Here is a 16,267-nt window from a genome sequence, read left to right as displayed (position 1 = left end):
ACAACACTTGGATGTTTTCAAGTCTGCTGGGCCTGATGACCTGCAAAGAACTGAAAGAACTGGATGAGCTTATATCAGTGCCACCTGGCCAAGTTGTTTGGCCCTCTTCCAGTCATCCGGGACCACTCCCGAGTTCCACAACTTGTCAATGTGGTGCACATAAGAGGGATGACCCTGCAAACTACAGACCGGTCAGCCTGACTTTGGTCCTGGGTAAAATCTTTGAAAAATTTGTTAAGGTGACCATCAGTTACAAGCTGGTAACTGACAGGATGTTAAGAAGCAACCAACATGGTTTTGTTGAGGGTAGATCATGCCTGACAAACCTTGTCCTTCTATGACCAGGTAGCTAGCCATCTGGATGAGAGGCACAAGGTTTACATCATTTACTTAGACTTCAGCAAAGCCTTTGATTCCCTCTCCCACGAGATTCTCTCAAGCAAACTGGAGGGTACTGAGTTGGATCAGTCTACAATGAGGTGGGTGGACAACTGGCTTAGGGGCCGCTCCCAGAGAGTTGTAATCGATGGGAAGGCCTCATCCTGGAGGGTCGTCTCCAGTGGTGTCCCTCAGGGATCAGTGCTTGGACCTGTGCTCTTTAATATTTATTAATGACTTGGACAAGGGGGTGGAAATGTTGATGATCAAGTTCACGGATCATACCAAGCTATGGGGAAACACAGGCACATCAGAGGATAGGGTAAAGATCCAGGACAACCTTGACAGACTGGATTCATGGGTGGAATGGAATCAGATGAGGTTTAACAGGGAGAAGTGCAAGGTCCTTCATCTGTGTAGGAAGAACCCTCATCATAACTACACAATGGGTGGTGGTCCACTGACTGGCACAGCATCTGAACAAGACCTGGGGGTTACAATCTATCGGAAGATGAATATGAGCCAACAGTGCGATGAAGTCGCCAGAAGGGCAAATAGAACTCTGGCGTGCATCAGCCGATGTGTTGCCAGTAGATCCAGGGAGGTGCTCCTCCCTCTCTGTTTAGTGCTGGTGAGGCCACAGCTGGAGTACTGTGTCCAGTTCTGGATGCTGCACTTCAAGAAGGATGTGGATAAACTTTAGAGGGTACAAAGAAGGGCCACTCATGGTTAAGGGCATGGAGGATAAGCCCTATGAGGAGAGACTCCAGGAACTGTTCAGTGAGTAAAAAAAGACTGAGAGGTGTCTTGATAGCCGCCTACCAGTACATCAGGGGTGAGTATCAAGATCTAGGAGAGCAACTCTTCAGGAAGGCACCTCAAGGGAGGACAAGGATCAGTGGGCATAAGCTAATAGAGAGTAAATTCAGGCTAGACATAAGAAAAAACTTTCTAGAAAGAATCTCAAATACATTCCCAGCATAGGTGATGTAGTCACCCTCCTTGGAGGTGTTCAAGATGAGGCTGGACAGGCACCTTGTTGAGCTCGTCTGAGGCCAATCACTTCCTGCCTATGGCAGGGAATTGGACTTGATGATCTTACAGGTCCCTGCCGGTTCTATGATTCTATAAAATATGGCCCATGGGCTGGATCCAGCCCACAGATGGCTGCCAGCTCTGGCTGCCACATGGTGCTGGACAGGCAAGCAGGACTGCTTCTGCTCAGCATCAGGCATCAGCTGTGGACGTAGGCAGGGCTTCTGCCACAGCGGGTAGGCAGCATTTCAGCTGTGGATGCCATGGACAGGTTCAGGAGTCTAGATGTAGAACCTGCTGGCAGCGTCCACACCTGATCCACTGCACTCCCAGCATGGTGGAAGCTCCTTCCCAGTGCCCCAACGTGGAACCTGCCAGCAGCATCAGCCATGGATGCAGGCAGGAGCTGCTGCGCTAGGTGGGTGGCAGTGTATCTCTCTCTCCCCCTCCTTCCCTTCCTCAGAACCTGGTTGAAGTAGTAGTTCGCCAAGAGCCCTGACACTGAGATCTGGACCCAGGCAGTTGCTTCTGTTATGCCAGGTGGGTGTCAGCATCAGCTGTGACACTGTCAGCAGGTTCTGATGCCACTGCCCACCTGGTGTGGCAGAAGCTCCTGCCTGGGTCCACAGCTGAGCGTCTGGGCTCCTGGCGAACTACAGCTTCTGCCAGAGTTCTGAAGTGAAGGGGAGAGAAGAGAGAGCGACAGAAAGAGAAGAAAAAAGAGCAGAGACAGAGATGGATGTGGCTCTTGACAGGTCCCCAAAACTCATTAAGTGGCCCTCCAGCCGAAATAATTGCCCACCCCTGACCTAGCCTATTTTCCAGTGCTCTCCTTGAAGTTGGCCGACCTGACTGGTAAGATGGAGGAGTACGTAAGGCTGGGAAGAAAAAGCAAACTAGAGGGTGTGTGGCTCAGTAAGATGGATGCTGCCCTGGGAGGGAGTAGTCCCTGGGTTCTAGGTTGACTCTTCTTATTCCCCATAGGACAGATAATTTCTCCAGTGCTCTCTCTCTTTTACCCAATAACTGTCAAGTGCAAGGTGTAGTAGACCAGCTTTAAGAGGAGGGCAAAAGAACTGTTGAGGCATCATGGCTTGGTGGTTAGGATACTGTGCTGAGAAGTATAAAACATGAGCTTAGGCCTCCTCTGGATGAGGAGGGTCTAGAACTTGGGTTTCTTGCTCACTGGGCAAGAGCCCTGGGCCCTTAGCTATTGGACTGTCCTCAGCCCTTACTACTGCCGCTTCCTTTCCAGCAGGTACACATGCCAGGTAAAATAGAATCACAGACTGTAGTTATGCAGCTGCGTGTGCCATTTACGCATAGAACGCAAAATAAGATTCAGTCCCCTGCAACGTATTTGTAATACATGTGCATACATGGAGTCCGTGTGTGGGGACTAGTTGCATCTAGGGAAGTCAGGAAAGAGATTTAAGCGCCTAACAGCTATCAAGTACAGTGTAGGGACAGTAATGAAGCTGTACCAGAGCAATTTAGCAGACACTGGCTAGATGGCTGGAGCTTCAGAAGCTGCCTCCAACTACAGCTGTTCCTCTTCTCATCTGAATTCTGTGGAAAGATCAGTGGGATTCTTTGCAGTCACACAAGAGCCCAGGTGCAGCCAAAGATGCAGTTAGGCCTGCTCTGTGCTGCATGTTCCAGGCACAAATCCTAACTCCCATTGCACAGCTCTCCAAAGAGGCTGTTCTTGGTTACCCCAAAAGGTCATGAGCACAGCAGGTATGCTGGAGGTGAAACAAGGCTCTGCTCTGATGGGCCCTACTGTCCACAAGTCCAAGCACCACATAAGTTAGAGGTGTTGTATTCACCCTCACCACTGTGGGCAGTTCCTGCAGTATTCCCTACTGCTAAGGACTAGAAATTTGTACCTGACCATTCAGCGAGGCAGTCTGTGCCAAGGGTTTGCCAACTCTTTCCTTCATTTTCCTCCTTGCTGAAATCCACACTGATGTGCCAGCTGGACATTTGCCACTATCTGCTTAGGGTAGGATAGCACTTCTAATGTAGTTTCTCTATTTTCTTTGACAGGTGCTGAAGTACACAGCTGGTGAGATTAACTATGGAGGCCGAGTGACTGATGACTGGGACAGGCGCTGCATCATGAATATTTTAGAAGATTTCTACCAGCCAGATGTTCTAACTCCAGATTTTGCTTATTCCAAGTCAGGAATCTACAAACAGATCAGCACTACATATGACCATAATGTAAGTAATTCAGCCAGTGAACACCACGCATGCTCCTAAACTCACAGAGCAAAAGGCAAAACAGAATCATGTGACTGTAATGTTGTGAGGTCATCTGTAACAATGCTGTACTCTTCCTGTTCACTAGAGGAAAACACAGGATGATAACAGCCCACAAAGCCATACCATCTATCAGAATCTGTGCCCTGTTTAACAATAGGCACAATGATAGGTGTCCAGTGGAACAGTAGAAGACAATTTGTATAAAGGTCTCTGCTGACAGTAGAAGTGGGAAGAGTGATTTTGGATATGTGGGTAGCTATCAGCAGAATGCCCCAAATAGGAAGTTAGCCTTTGTAAAATGCACAGTATTGGTATAGTTTATTATTTAGCATATTTGGTTATCAACGTGAAGAAAGCAGTGCAAGTCTTACTGCTGTTAGGCTCTAGGTTCTGTAACACTCTATAGGCGTAATGCCTATATGACTACTCCCCTCACATTCAAACTCCTCACAACCTCCTGGAGCCAAACTACATAGCACGTGCTGGCTTCTCACCACCTTCTCTCATATGTCAGCACTGCCACAACCTTCATCACTCTGAATTCTCCCCTCTCCTTCATCTGCCTTTGAGCCATCACGTTGAGAGTGAACAACATTATGTAACCCTGAGCTAACTTGGAGGGGAGTGTTACATTTTACTGTAACAAACAGGTATCACCTGATAAGAACCAAGGCTGTAGAAAGGCCAGTAAATTAGGGTAACAGGTAAATGCACATGTACCAGACAGGGTCAACAACAATCTGAACAGACCCCATACCTCCATAGCTGTGCTATGCTTCCTTTCAGCCATCTTTAGTAATGCTCTGCTCCTCCAACCTACATGCTTCTTTTTCTCTAGGGCTACCTCCAATACATCAAGAGCCTGCCACTCAATGACATCCCAGAGATTTTTGGTTTGCATGATAATGCCAACATCACTTTTGCTCAGAATGAGACTTTTGCCCTGCTTGGGGCCATTGTTCAGCTGCAGCCAAAAACATCCGCCTCAGGAGGCCAAAGCAGGGAGGAGGTGCGTATTTGTAGTGCCTGGGGTTGCCACATGCATGATAACATGCTCTGTTCTGTGCTTTGTGTTGCCAGGTAGAACAGTGCAATGTGAAGTCCACACTGGATACTGTTTTTTACTATAGCAGTATCACCCCCCAGCTCTGCCCATGCTGAGTCTTCTAGACCTAGGATCGTCAGACCTTGTCGGTTCTTGGAGGGAAGATCCTTCCACCCCCACCTCCCCCCGTAGGCTCCCCATGCAAGGAAAATGCAGGTGTTACAAAATGTACTACCAGTGGTTCATAGATGGTGCACTTCCCCCCACCCCAAGTCAGGATTGAAGCTAGGGAGCACTATACAACCCTGGGTATCATTCAGATATCAAATAGGAATCCAGACTTAGTCTGTTCCTCACATATCCCCTGATGATTTTCATAGAGCTGCTAGCCTCAGTCCTGGCTTGTCTCATGTCAAGTCAAGTCAAGTCAAGTCAGTGCTGAGGCTATACTGACTGTTGGGGCACCTTTGATGTAGCAATAACTTTCTTCCATTCTTCCTAGTCTTTTGCAGTCCTTGTACAATCAGTCAGTTTTAATCCTGTCCAATCCTTGATGTTTGTGGTTCAGCTTGTCCTAGCACAGGGAATTTACACCTGCTATGGTGATGGATTATAGCATCCTTCCTGCTTTTAGTTGAAGGTTCATGCAAAAAACCAGTAACCTGGTACAACTGTTGCTGCCTCCCACCCCAGAGGCCTGCCTTTCAGTGTCTCCCTTTCATAGAAAACTCACTGAGCTCCTGTGGGCATCATGTACATGGCAAAGGATATTGCAGGAAAAGCAGCTCTGATGGGGCACAGTGTTGTGCCTCCTCAGATAAAGGAATCTGGTACCCTTGTCATCCCCACTGCAGACTCATTTGGAACAAAACTAGGTAAAAAGTCTGATGGGAATCTGGGAAGTCCTGCAACAGCTGATCTGGCGTTAGCGTCTCAGAGAGGTTTGCTTCCCAATGGGATTACTGCATTGGTGATACAAAATCAATGCTGCTTTTGCAGAGAAGCTCTGCCTTGGGACTCCCCTAGAAGCAGTTTTCTTTGGCCTCCCTCTCCTAAGAGTCCCCCCTGCAGCCATCCCTGGTGTGGCTTCACAAGGGGCAGCCTCTGGCTTTGAGACTGGCCTTTCTGAGGCCCTGGCTTCCCTGGTGCTTTGCAGCACCCCCACCAAGAGATCCTTCTTTTTGATCAGCAACGTGGAATGGCGGGGGATGTTTTGTTCTTCAAAGAAGAGGGGTATCAGATTGCCGATGCCCCAAACAGCACTGCAGATTCTGCTTCAAAACAAGCTGTCTTTACTGTGCCACTCCCATTCCCTCAGTCCTCCCTGGGACCTTCTCTCCTTCTTCCTTGAGACTTTTTCTCAGCCCTCTCAGAGCCTTCACCCGTTCTCCTCAGGCCCAGTCAGCCACACGTGCAATGAAAGTTTCAAAACTATGTTATTAACCTATGGGACAACACTTGCCCAATACAGTGAAACAGAAGGTCATGGGTAGGGACCTAACAAAGTCACAATTTTGCAGTTTTCATGGACATTGTGAATTTGGTAGGTCTGCCACAAATAAGCACAGGGACTGCAAAAAAGAATAGGGTAAAAAAGAAAAGGGAGCTGCAAACAGAGGTGGGAAGCCCTGGCATCCTGAAGCACTGGGGGGGAAGAGAGGGAGACTTTCGAGGCAGATCACAGCAGGCTCCCCCACCCCACACCTTTGATTGGCTGAGTGGCCCTAGAAGTCCCAAACCTCTTCCCAGAGATTGACAGGTGGGCATCTATCAATTTCCAGGAAGGGTCGAGACTTCCAGGGCCCCTCGGCTAATCAGAGGCATGGAGGGAGGGGCAGGGCGCTGCTCTCTGTCGTGAAAATGGCACCTGATTCTGCGCCAGGACCACAAAATATGGAGGCAGCTTCTGTGACTTAGGTAGTCCGTTTGTGGAGAACCAGGCAGGGAGCACCTTGCTGCCAGGCCCATGCTGCCATCTCTCCCTGGGCTGAAATGGGCATAAAGGTGTCCTGTTTATGAAACTATTGACAGCAAAGCCTAATCCCACTGAGCCCCCCACCAGAACTGCAGGCTAGAACTCACCCCCCACCCACTGAGCCTTTCTTTGTCATATCTGGCCCTCTAAAAATGGAACTGAGCCAGATTACTGCATGCAGGAAACCAGGAATTGTCAATTTTTCCTCTTCGTGCATCTGTAGTATATTTTAATTACTCTGAATGTGAAATACCTACTTGTTGAAATCCGATTGGGCCAGGCTCCATCTCAGTAGTTTGGTCTTGGCGCCTTTCATCTGATTTAACCAGGCAAGTAATGAATGAATGACCTGTGTACACTGTGAACCATCTTCCATATAGATAGGGTTGCAACTCCTTCAGAGCCCACATCTTAAGAGCCAGACATTTTCAAATGTAGCAAAGGTTTTATCCCTCAGATACTCAATGGGGTCTCTCTCTCCCTTTGGGGAACTGCTTGCATTAACACTGCCCCCAGCCTGGTTTCTGAGACCTCTGTGTAAACCACAAGGGATTTGTCAACATCTGAATTATCTAAAACCAGGTCTCTGCTTAAGGAACAAAGAGCTCTCTGACATTTCATAGATTTCATAGACATTAGGGCTGGAAGGGACCTCGGAAGATCATCAAGTCCAGCACCCTGCCCAAAGGGCAGGAAGTCAGCTGGGGTCATAGGATCCCAGCAAGATAAGCATCCAGTTTCATCTTGAAGGTGTTCAATGAAGGCGCTTGAACCACCTCCGGTGGCAGGCTGTTCCAGACCTTGGGGGCTCGGACCGTAAAGAAATTCTTCCTTATGTCCAGCCTGAAACGATCTTGTAGTAGTTTGTGACCATTCGACCTCGTCATCCCTTGGGGCGCTCTGGTGAACAAACGTTCCCCCAGATACTGGTGTAGTCCAGATCACCCTGTCTTACCCTTTTTGTACAGCTCAGTGATGGGAAAGCCTGGTACACCTGGCAGTCCTGTTAATACTGGAGATGCTATTTGTCATTTCAACCCATTCAAGCCAAGGTGGCCTGGAACACCTGGAAAACCTTTGCTGCCCTTGAGACCTGGCAATTTTGTGAGGCCTGAAAGCCCAGGGGTACCAAATGTTCCAGAAAATACACCGCAGTCAACCCTTGACTGACAGGGCTCAAAGATGGCTTCAGTTCAGACTTATTGGGGTGTAGGTTGTAGCCGTGTTGGTCTAAGGACATGGCAGACACGGTTCTTTCGGTAAATCTGGTATCTTTTATTAGACCAACTTCAGTTCAAAATAGCACTTTGAACTCATACAATCCCAAGTCCATGCTGAAAACAGACTTCCTCTTGGCAAGTTCGCCCAAATGGGTTTGCCAATACCCTTTGGTCAAGTCCAGTAAACTTTCCATGTGTTCAATAGGGCAAGCTTGTTCCTATTGTTGTAATTTTACACTATTCCTTGCAGGTACTGCCTGCTGTCCAAGGGCCTCTCTGGAGTCTCCTTCCCCTTCTACTGGAGTATCTTTGATTTGTGTCCTACTCATCCTAGGAAAACTTTCAGCACTCCTAATCTGAATCAAGACTCAGTCATGCCTCTCAGGCTGTCTGGAAAGGGATTTACTCCCACATATATGGCATCCTCCATCAAAGAATCAATTATCTTTGCTTGCAGGACTAACTGAAGCCTCCCCTTGCTGGAAGCTGTGAGCTCCAGCAGCATCTCTGCTAGTTGCTTACACACTCAGTAACCTCAGTCTCCTCCCCCGCTTCCTTCACTGGGGCCCTGAGGTTGGAGTCCTTCCTACTGTGACTTACCACAATAATCATCTGTTGCATCCATGTCCACCCCATTACTAAGGGGATTTCTGTACCTGGTGCAATACTAGCTGCAGGTAGCCAAGTTAGTCCTCCCCCTTTTTCAAGGGCTGTTACTTTCTCACCAGGGACACAGACATCTGATGTCCGGGAAGGAATAGGCAGAGACCTGGGCTCCTGCATCCCTCCACTTCATGCACCTCTTGCCATTGGTCTCTGGCTTCCTAGACATGTTCTACATTTTCTGGAAAGAACTCCAGCTGAACATGCTTAGTGAGGACCTTTCCTGATTCCACCTCTTGGCACCCAAAACTTTGGTGGACATAACTACCAGTTGCAACTGGGATAGATTCTCCTGCTCCACCAACTCAGGGCACTGAGTTCTCAAGTATTTAGTAGATCCATACTTGAAACACTGCTTTTGTGACAACTGGGTTAAGATTAGAGCCCATTTTTCCACCCACCCATAGGGTAAGGCTGTGCCTCCTCACAGAAAGAACCAGGAAAGCAGCATAAACTGTGCTACCACTTACTAGCCACAATACATTGACAGCCTTCAGCAGACAGTCCACTAGGTTTCAACAAGAAGCTTCTTCCACATGTAGAGACTATAACCAGAAGTGTGCTAGGAAAGGCTCCTTTAACCAGGCAGTCTCCAAGACGGGTGCTTCTCCAAGTGTCATATCACCTTATTTTACACTAACCAACCCTGTGTCTCTGGCTATGAGTTGCCTTCCCTAAATGAGGTTTAACACTCCAGGCATTGCTGTCTTGTCTTTCCCCACTCGTCTTGTCTATTAAGTCCCCTAAGGACTCTCCTAAAGGGAGACCTCCACAGAAGGTCAGGAGATACCCAACAATTCCCCCAAGGAGCATTTTTTGGATGACATAAGTAGAAAGAACCTTCCTGCTAAACTTATAAGTGTGGACCTGAAAAAAACCTGTTCATTTCTTCTTTGACCTTGGTCAAAATTCACTTCCCAGAAGCAGTCTCCACAGCATCTTCTCATCCTATTCCATCTACCTTCTAGGTGGTAGAGGAGACATTGAAAGACATCTTGGAGAAGCTCCCTGCCCCAATTAACCTGAAGGACGTGATGCTGAAGTATCCAGTGCTCTATGAGGAGTCCATGAACACGGTGCTGGTGCAGGAGGTGATCAGGTAAAGGTTTGTAACCACCTGTAGGGGCATAGGCACGTGACCAACTTCCCTTGTTGGGGCGGGATATCACTGTGCATCCCCCCCACAAGCTGTCATCCTGGGGGAAGAAATACCATGCGAGGCCTCTTGCAGCTGACCATGAGGAATTACGGAAGGTACCACATGCCCCCTGCACAGGGTAGGGCTGCAGTACCTGTACCTCTCCCTCTCAGGTGTCAACATTGCCAGAGCAGCTGCAGTTAAGGCCCAGGGCCTTAAAATCTCACCTGTTCTGTTGGGTCTCAATACAGGGCTTCAGATTGTTCAGTGGGTTTCACCCTGCAGCTGGAGCAAAGGACTTCAGAACAGAAAGCCTGCTTGTGGTAGTCATGTAGATAAGGGCTTTACATTTATGAGGCAGCACTTACCACAAGAATGTTCACTGAATTTTTAGACAGGCAGCCTGAGCAGTAAGACTAAAAATGGGAACCGCGTATCACATAGGATCTTGTTTTTACATTAAGACAAGGATGGTGTCGCTGAGTGGCACTGGTTTTTGGGAGAAAGCTCAGGCACTGCTGATGCACTTGGGCCACTTCGCTGCCTCAAAAATCTCATTTGTTGCTCAGGTACAATCGGCTGTTGGAGATAATTGCACAGACTCTGAAGGATCTGCTGAAAGCTCTTAAGGGCCTTGTGGTGATGTCCTCCCAGTTAGAGCTGATGGCCAACAGCCTGTATAACAACATTGTCCCAGAGATCTGGAACACCAAGGTACTGTCCACCAGGCTGCTCTACCAACAGTAGCCATCATAGTGCTAGGCCAGTCAAGTAAGGGACATTACCACAGCAAAGTGTGAAGTGCTTTTCTTTGCAGTGAGGAAGCCTGTGACTCGAACAAAGATGACTAAATTGCAGGCACAGTGGGGTAACGACACTAGAATTTCTCCTTTCAAAGGGTTCCAATTTGGTTGCACACTGAAACAAGCTTAGGGGGCTGTATGCTACTTCCTACAGCACTTCCCACATGAGAAAACCACCAAGGAATTCAGCCTGAATGGCAGCCATTTCTCAGGCCTGTGTCCAATGAATCCTGTACTCTAATTGGGTGGAATAGTAGGGATGCAGGCTCACAGAGATGCTGTAGCAGGGCTGTGCAGCTTGCATGGGACTGGTCCAGCCTTGCAAAGATCAAAGCAGACCAGCACTGTTTCTTGCTTCTCTGTAACTCCTTGCTCTGACTGGTTGTAGGAGTCATATTTGTATAGTGACCATACGGTTACTCAGCTCTTCATCAAATGAATCCTGTACTCTGATTGGCTGGGGGTCATTAGCTAGCTGCAGTGCAGGGATTTGTGTAATTACAGTTCTATTATTCCTTAATGATATACAAAATATGTAACTCTTCCAACTCCCTGTGGTTACTACAACAAATAAATATTTCCCTAACAAAGACTGGCCACTATTTAAAGTGGAACACGCTACACTGGTGCATGTAGTAAATGAACAGCACAGACCTTGGAACAAGGAAACAAGCCTTCTTGCCTTCCCGCACCTCAACTGGCACCATGGGTTGCCCCACCTCTGGCAGGCTAATTTTGGGATCAGTAGTCCCCAAACTGGCTAGGTTATTTGGCTGGAGACTAAAAGCATCTGAAGGGTGACTAAGCTTGGCTCTGTGCAAAGAACTCGTGTTGGTCTCTCCAGGCCTACCCGTCACTGAAGCCCTTGGCCTCATGGGTCAGTGACTTGCTGCAGAGGATTGATTTCCTGCAAAGATGGATCAATAATGGGATCCCACCTGTGTTCTGGATCAGTGGATTCTTCTTCCCCCAAGCCTTCCTCACTGGGACTCTGCAGAACTTTGCCAGAAAATCCATCATCTCCATCGACACCATCTCCTTCGACTTTCAGGTCAGTAATCCAGGGTGTCACTGTTGTTGCTCAGTGGTTTAGTGTTCAGCAGTAGAAACCACACACAGGACCAAGGGACCAGAAAAAAAACTACTAACATTTCCAAAACCACAACCTATACAGTCAAGCATCTAGCACTAAACCTGTGCTTTGGCTAGTGCAGGGGAACAGCTGCTGGAGAGGTACTTCTGAACAGTCTTCATGCAGCCTTGGTAGATCTGTGCAATTGTTACATTAGGGCCACCTCACTGGGTCCTATGTGCTTTGAAGCCTCTAGCTTGGAACACAGTTCAGATGTTGTCCCTAGCTCGAGGTCACCTAGCTCGCTCTCACTGCAGACCTGGCAAGCCTCTTCTCCAACAATGCCCATGGGAAGGGCCATCCCTAGCAGGGGGCAAATCGGAGCAACCACCCTGGGCTCCGTGCTTTGGGGGGCCCCCCCACAGAGCCAGGCAGAGAGGATGTGGCTGCTGCATTTGAAGTTTGACCCACCCTCCCACCTGGTGGGTTGTATGTCTTTGCCTGTTGCGGCTAGAAGTTCCAACCATCACCCATCCCACCACAGCCAGTGTGCCGGGGCTTTCAATCCCCAGCATACGTGTGCCGTGGGAGTGGGGGCTCACACCCTGCTGAGATAGTCTCTGCTCATGGGCCTAGTACAGACCCATCAGACCACCCCCTGGCTTAAATGCACTTTCCTGGAGCCTGTGCTTCACTGCAGGCATCTTACTGACTTCTGCTCTTCCTGTCCCGACCAGGTGATGAGGGAGTCAGTGAGTGAGCTGACCCAGCGCCCTGCTGAGGGTTGTTACATTCATGGCCTGTTTCTTGAAGGTGCTCGATGGGACCCCTCTACCTTTGAGCTAGTGGAGTCACGTCCCAAGGAGCTTTACACAGAGATGGCCATCATCTGGCTAATTCCTGTCCCCAACCGCAAACCCCCAACCACAGGCATCTACTTGTGCCCAATCTACAAGACACTGACTCGAGCAGGTAAGGATTCCAGTGGAGGGAGTTCTCCAGAGGCAGCACCTGTGAGGATATGCTGCTAGCAACCATGAAATCAAAAGCAGCATTCTTCAGTTAGGTCAGGATACTGTTCCCTGTACTGCATAACTACTGGCTGTTAATCAGCAGGTCCAGATGATCTCCACCCAAGGGTGCTGAGGGAGTTGGCAGAGGCCACCGCGGGACCCCTGGCACAGCTCTATGAGCACTTGTGGTGCTCTGGCGAGGTGCCAGAGGACTGGAAAAGGGCCAACGTGGTCCCCATTTTCAAAAAAGGGGGAGGAAAGAGGACCCAGGAAACTATAGGCCTGTTAGTCTTACCTTGGTCCTGGGGAAGCTCTTTGAGAAAATTATCCAAAAACATCTGTGAGGGACCAGCAGGAGAGATTATGCTTAGAGCAACCAACACGGGTTCATTAAAGGCAGGTCCTGTCAGACCAACCTGGTGACCTTCTACAACCAGGTCACAAAATCCTTAGACGCAGGGGTAGCAGTGGACGTAGTCTTTCTGGACTTTAGGAAGGCCTTCGACACTGTCTCTCACCCCATTCTCATCAAAAAGTTAGGCATTGACGCCACAGTCACCTACATGGTCAGCAAATTGGCTACAGGGCCACACCCAGAGAGTGGTGGTGGACGGGTCATTTTTGACCTGGAGGCATGTGGGCAATGGGGTTCCCCAGGGCTCGGGCCCGCACTGTTTAACATCTTCACCAGCGACTTGGACGAGGGGGTGAAAATCACTTTGTTCAAGTCCGCGGCTCACACTAAGATGTGGGGAGAAGTGGGCACATTAGAAGAGAGGGACAGGCTACAACTAGATATGGACAGGTTACAGTGGTGGGCGGATAAGAACAGGATTGGATTAGCACTGACAAGCGCAGGGTACTGCACCTGGGGAGGAAGAACCAGCAGCATACCTACAGGCTGGGGAACTCCCTTCTCGTCAGCACAGAAGCAGAAAAGGATCTTAGAGTCATTATAGACTCCAAGATGAACATGGGCCGCCAATGTGAGGACATGGTCAGTAAGGCTAACTGCACCCTGTCATGCATCCATAGATGCATCACGAGCAGGTCCAAGGAGGTGATCTTCCCCCTGTATGTGACATCAGTCAGGCCACGGTTGAAGCACTGCATCCAGTTCTGGGTGCTACACTTCAGGAGGGATGTGGACAGCATCAAGAGGGTCCAGAGGAAGGCCACTTGTATGATCAGGTGGCAGGAGGGCAGACCCTATGAGGAGAGGCTACGGGACCTGAACCTGTTCAGCCTCCACAAGAGAAGGCTGAGAGGGGATCTGGTGGCCGTCTATAAACTTACTAAGGGGGATCAGCAGGAATGGGAGAGATTCTTCCCCCGAGCACTACCAGGAGTAACTAGGAATAATGGCCATAAATTGGCTGAGAGTAGGTTCAGGTTGGACACCAGGAGGCACTACTTCACTGTCAGGGCAGCTAGGATCTGGAACCAACTTCCAAGAGAAATGGTGCTCGCTCCTACCCTGGGGGGTCTTAAAAAAGGAGGCTAGATAATCACCAAGCTGGAGTCATTTGACCCCAGCATTCTTTCCTGCCCATGGCAGGGGGTCAGACTTGATGATCTGCTCAGGTCCCTTCTAACCCTACCAACTATGAAACTATGAAGACCCAAGCAATTAGTTGCTCACCTTGATAACTGGCCTCACACTAAACAGTAACACTGCACTAGATTTCATATGTGAGCACTAGGGCTGTGCAAAATGGCTGCATTTTGATTCAGTTTCGGAGGACAGCGATTTGTTTTGGTGTTTTGGATCACTGCCGTTTCATTTCTGCTGAATCCCCTTCCAATCTTTTTCGAACAGGGTGCAAGGGAAGCTTCACACAACCCTACCCAGCCAGGAAGGGCTTGGGGCCAGGGCCATAGGTGGCTCTTCCTGGGAAGGACCATTGCCCTCCTTGCAGGCAAGGAGACCCCCGTGCAGATCTTTGATCCCTGTCACACTGAGTCATGGGACAGGGAAGCAGCACAGAGTGGTGAGCAAGCCTTGCTGGTCCCTGCCGTGCGACTTGGCTCCGTAGGGAGCAGAGATCCGTGTTGGGGTCTCCTTGTCACTGCTGCCCACCCCACGCTTCCCCAGCAATGGGCAGCCGCAGCAAGGAGACCCTGGTGTGGACCTCTTCTTCCTGCGGAGCCAGGTCTCGTGGCAAGGATTGCCCAGCCCTTGGTCCAATTACCCCAGCTCTTCCTGGGGGGCACAGGCCCTTGGATCTGCACGCTAGGTTTCAGCAGGTTGCTGCTGCAGGCTGGGGGCCCACACCCCCTGGGAAGAGCTGGGGAAATAGTCAGAGCTAGGGAATCAAACTGGGAGCTTAGATGTCAATATCAGCGCAGTCCCGCCCCCCCCCCCCCCCTTAGTTTTTGTTTCCCCGCAAGCCCAGCTCTGAAACATTTCCAAAACGTTTCGGAGCCTTCCAACTTGTTTCAGAGCCTTCAGTTTCGATTTAGATTCAGCGTTTCAGGCACCAAAATGGCCTGAAACACCTCCAAAACAAAACGGCTGCCAAAATTTCACACAGCTCTAGTGAGCACCACACTTACTCCCTTGTGCTTCCCACTACCCAGATCAGCTTGTTGCATGAATAGCTAGTTAACAGCACGGCCAGATGGCCTCCCTGTGTACCACACCCCTGGTTGACTTGTCCGCAAGGACTGAACCTAGGATCAAAACACACAAGCCTCCCTGTTTAAGGCCCCAGAACATGTACATAGAACCTGTTCACAGGACTATAAGAAAATCCTCCTGCTTGTTCTGTTACCAGTCAGCAAGTGACCTGGTAACTCCCAGCCTGCTGGAGAAGTGTTAGCAGCTGAACCTGGCTCTGGAACAGGGAAGGAGAAATGCAGGGTGAAGATGCAGTGTGGGAAGGGCAGTGCTAAGATAGGAAGCTCCTTCAGCCATTGGTTATTGACCATTGCTAACAAGCAGTCAGATCTCCTTGACACTGCAGTAGCAGCAGGATTGTCTACAAGGCACTGTACATGCTATAGGACTCTACTATCTGTACATCTTCATCCTACAATCTTTATTTTTTCCCATCCCAGGAACCTTGTCAACAACAGGTCATTCCACCAACTACGTAATTGCCGTGGAGATCCCCACCAGCAAGTCTCAGAGGCACTGGATTAAGCAGGGTGTAGCCTTGATCTGTGCCCTGGACTTCTAGCTCCCAAAATGCCACCTAATCTTAGAAGCCATAGCAACGATGCAACCAACTCATGAGACGCAAGCCAGTGTTGCTGCTGTCCTGTAGTCCTGTGCACTGGGAAAGCATTTGAGCAACCCTGCAATTATTTCTCCCTCCCCCTCAGAGCTGTTATGTATTTAGTCTTGTTTTGTTAATACAGAGCTGTTCTGTTTCACCAAAATACTGTGCTTGATTCTTTCTAGCCAGTCTCTTAACCACTGCTCTAGCATAAGGCTCTGTTTTTTAGACTCAAAGTCCCTTTCAGAAAATGCCAGCTTATTTTTCTGTAGTCAAAAAGCAAGTGAAAACTACTAGAGAGCAACTTAGTAAGACCCTGACTGGTCAAAGTGTTTTCAACATTGTGGATTCCTATTTGAAATCTCTGGGTTTATCATGTGAATCATGCAGGTGTTTGCACACCTAACAGTGCTAGTGTTGTGCATCATGCTGGAGA

The 16,267-nt window shown here is 49.2% G+C and overlaps 1 protein-coding gene across 3 annotated transcripts in view; it reads left to right on the top strand.

Moving 5' to 3' along the window:
• DNAH1 (dynein axonemal heavy chain 1) overlaps positions 1-15,994 on the top strand; it is a 157,207-nt gene extending 141,213 nt beyond the window's left edge. For all 3 annotated transcript variants that reach the window (XM_019475610.2, XM_059715419.1, XM_059715420.1), the window contains 7 exons: positions 3,463-3,639; positions 4,520-4,690; positions 9,553-9,683; positions 10,292-10,436; positions 11,370-11,576; positions 12,335-12,569; positions 15,671-15,994. In XM_019475610.2, coding sequence (XP_019331155.1) covers positions 3,463-3,639; positions 4,520-4,690; positions 9,553-9,683; positions 10,292-10,436; positions 11,370-11,576; positions 12,335-12,569; positions 15,671-15,792 — 1,188 coding nt within the window. In that variant the 3' untranslated portion in view covers positions 15,793-15,994. The remainder of the gene's footprint in view (positions 1-3,462; positions 3,640-4,519; positions 4,691-9,552; positions 9,684-10,291; positions 10,437-11,369; positions 11,577-12,334; positions 12,570-15,670) is intronic.
• The last annotated feature ends 273 nt before the right edge of the window (positions 15,995-16,267 follow it).

This window comes from Alligator mississippiensis, chromosome 12 (genome assembly GCF_030867095.1).
Source record: "Alligator mississippiensis isolate rAllMis1 chromosome 12, rAllMis1, whole genome shotgun sequence".
Taxonomy (NCBI): Eukaryota; Metazoa; Chordata; order Crocodylia; family Alligatoridae; genus Alligator; species Alligator mississippiensis.
This window is presented reverse-complemented; position numbering and strand designations above follow the sequence as displayed.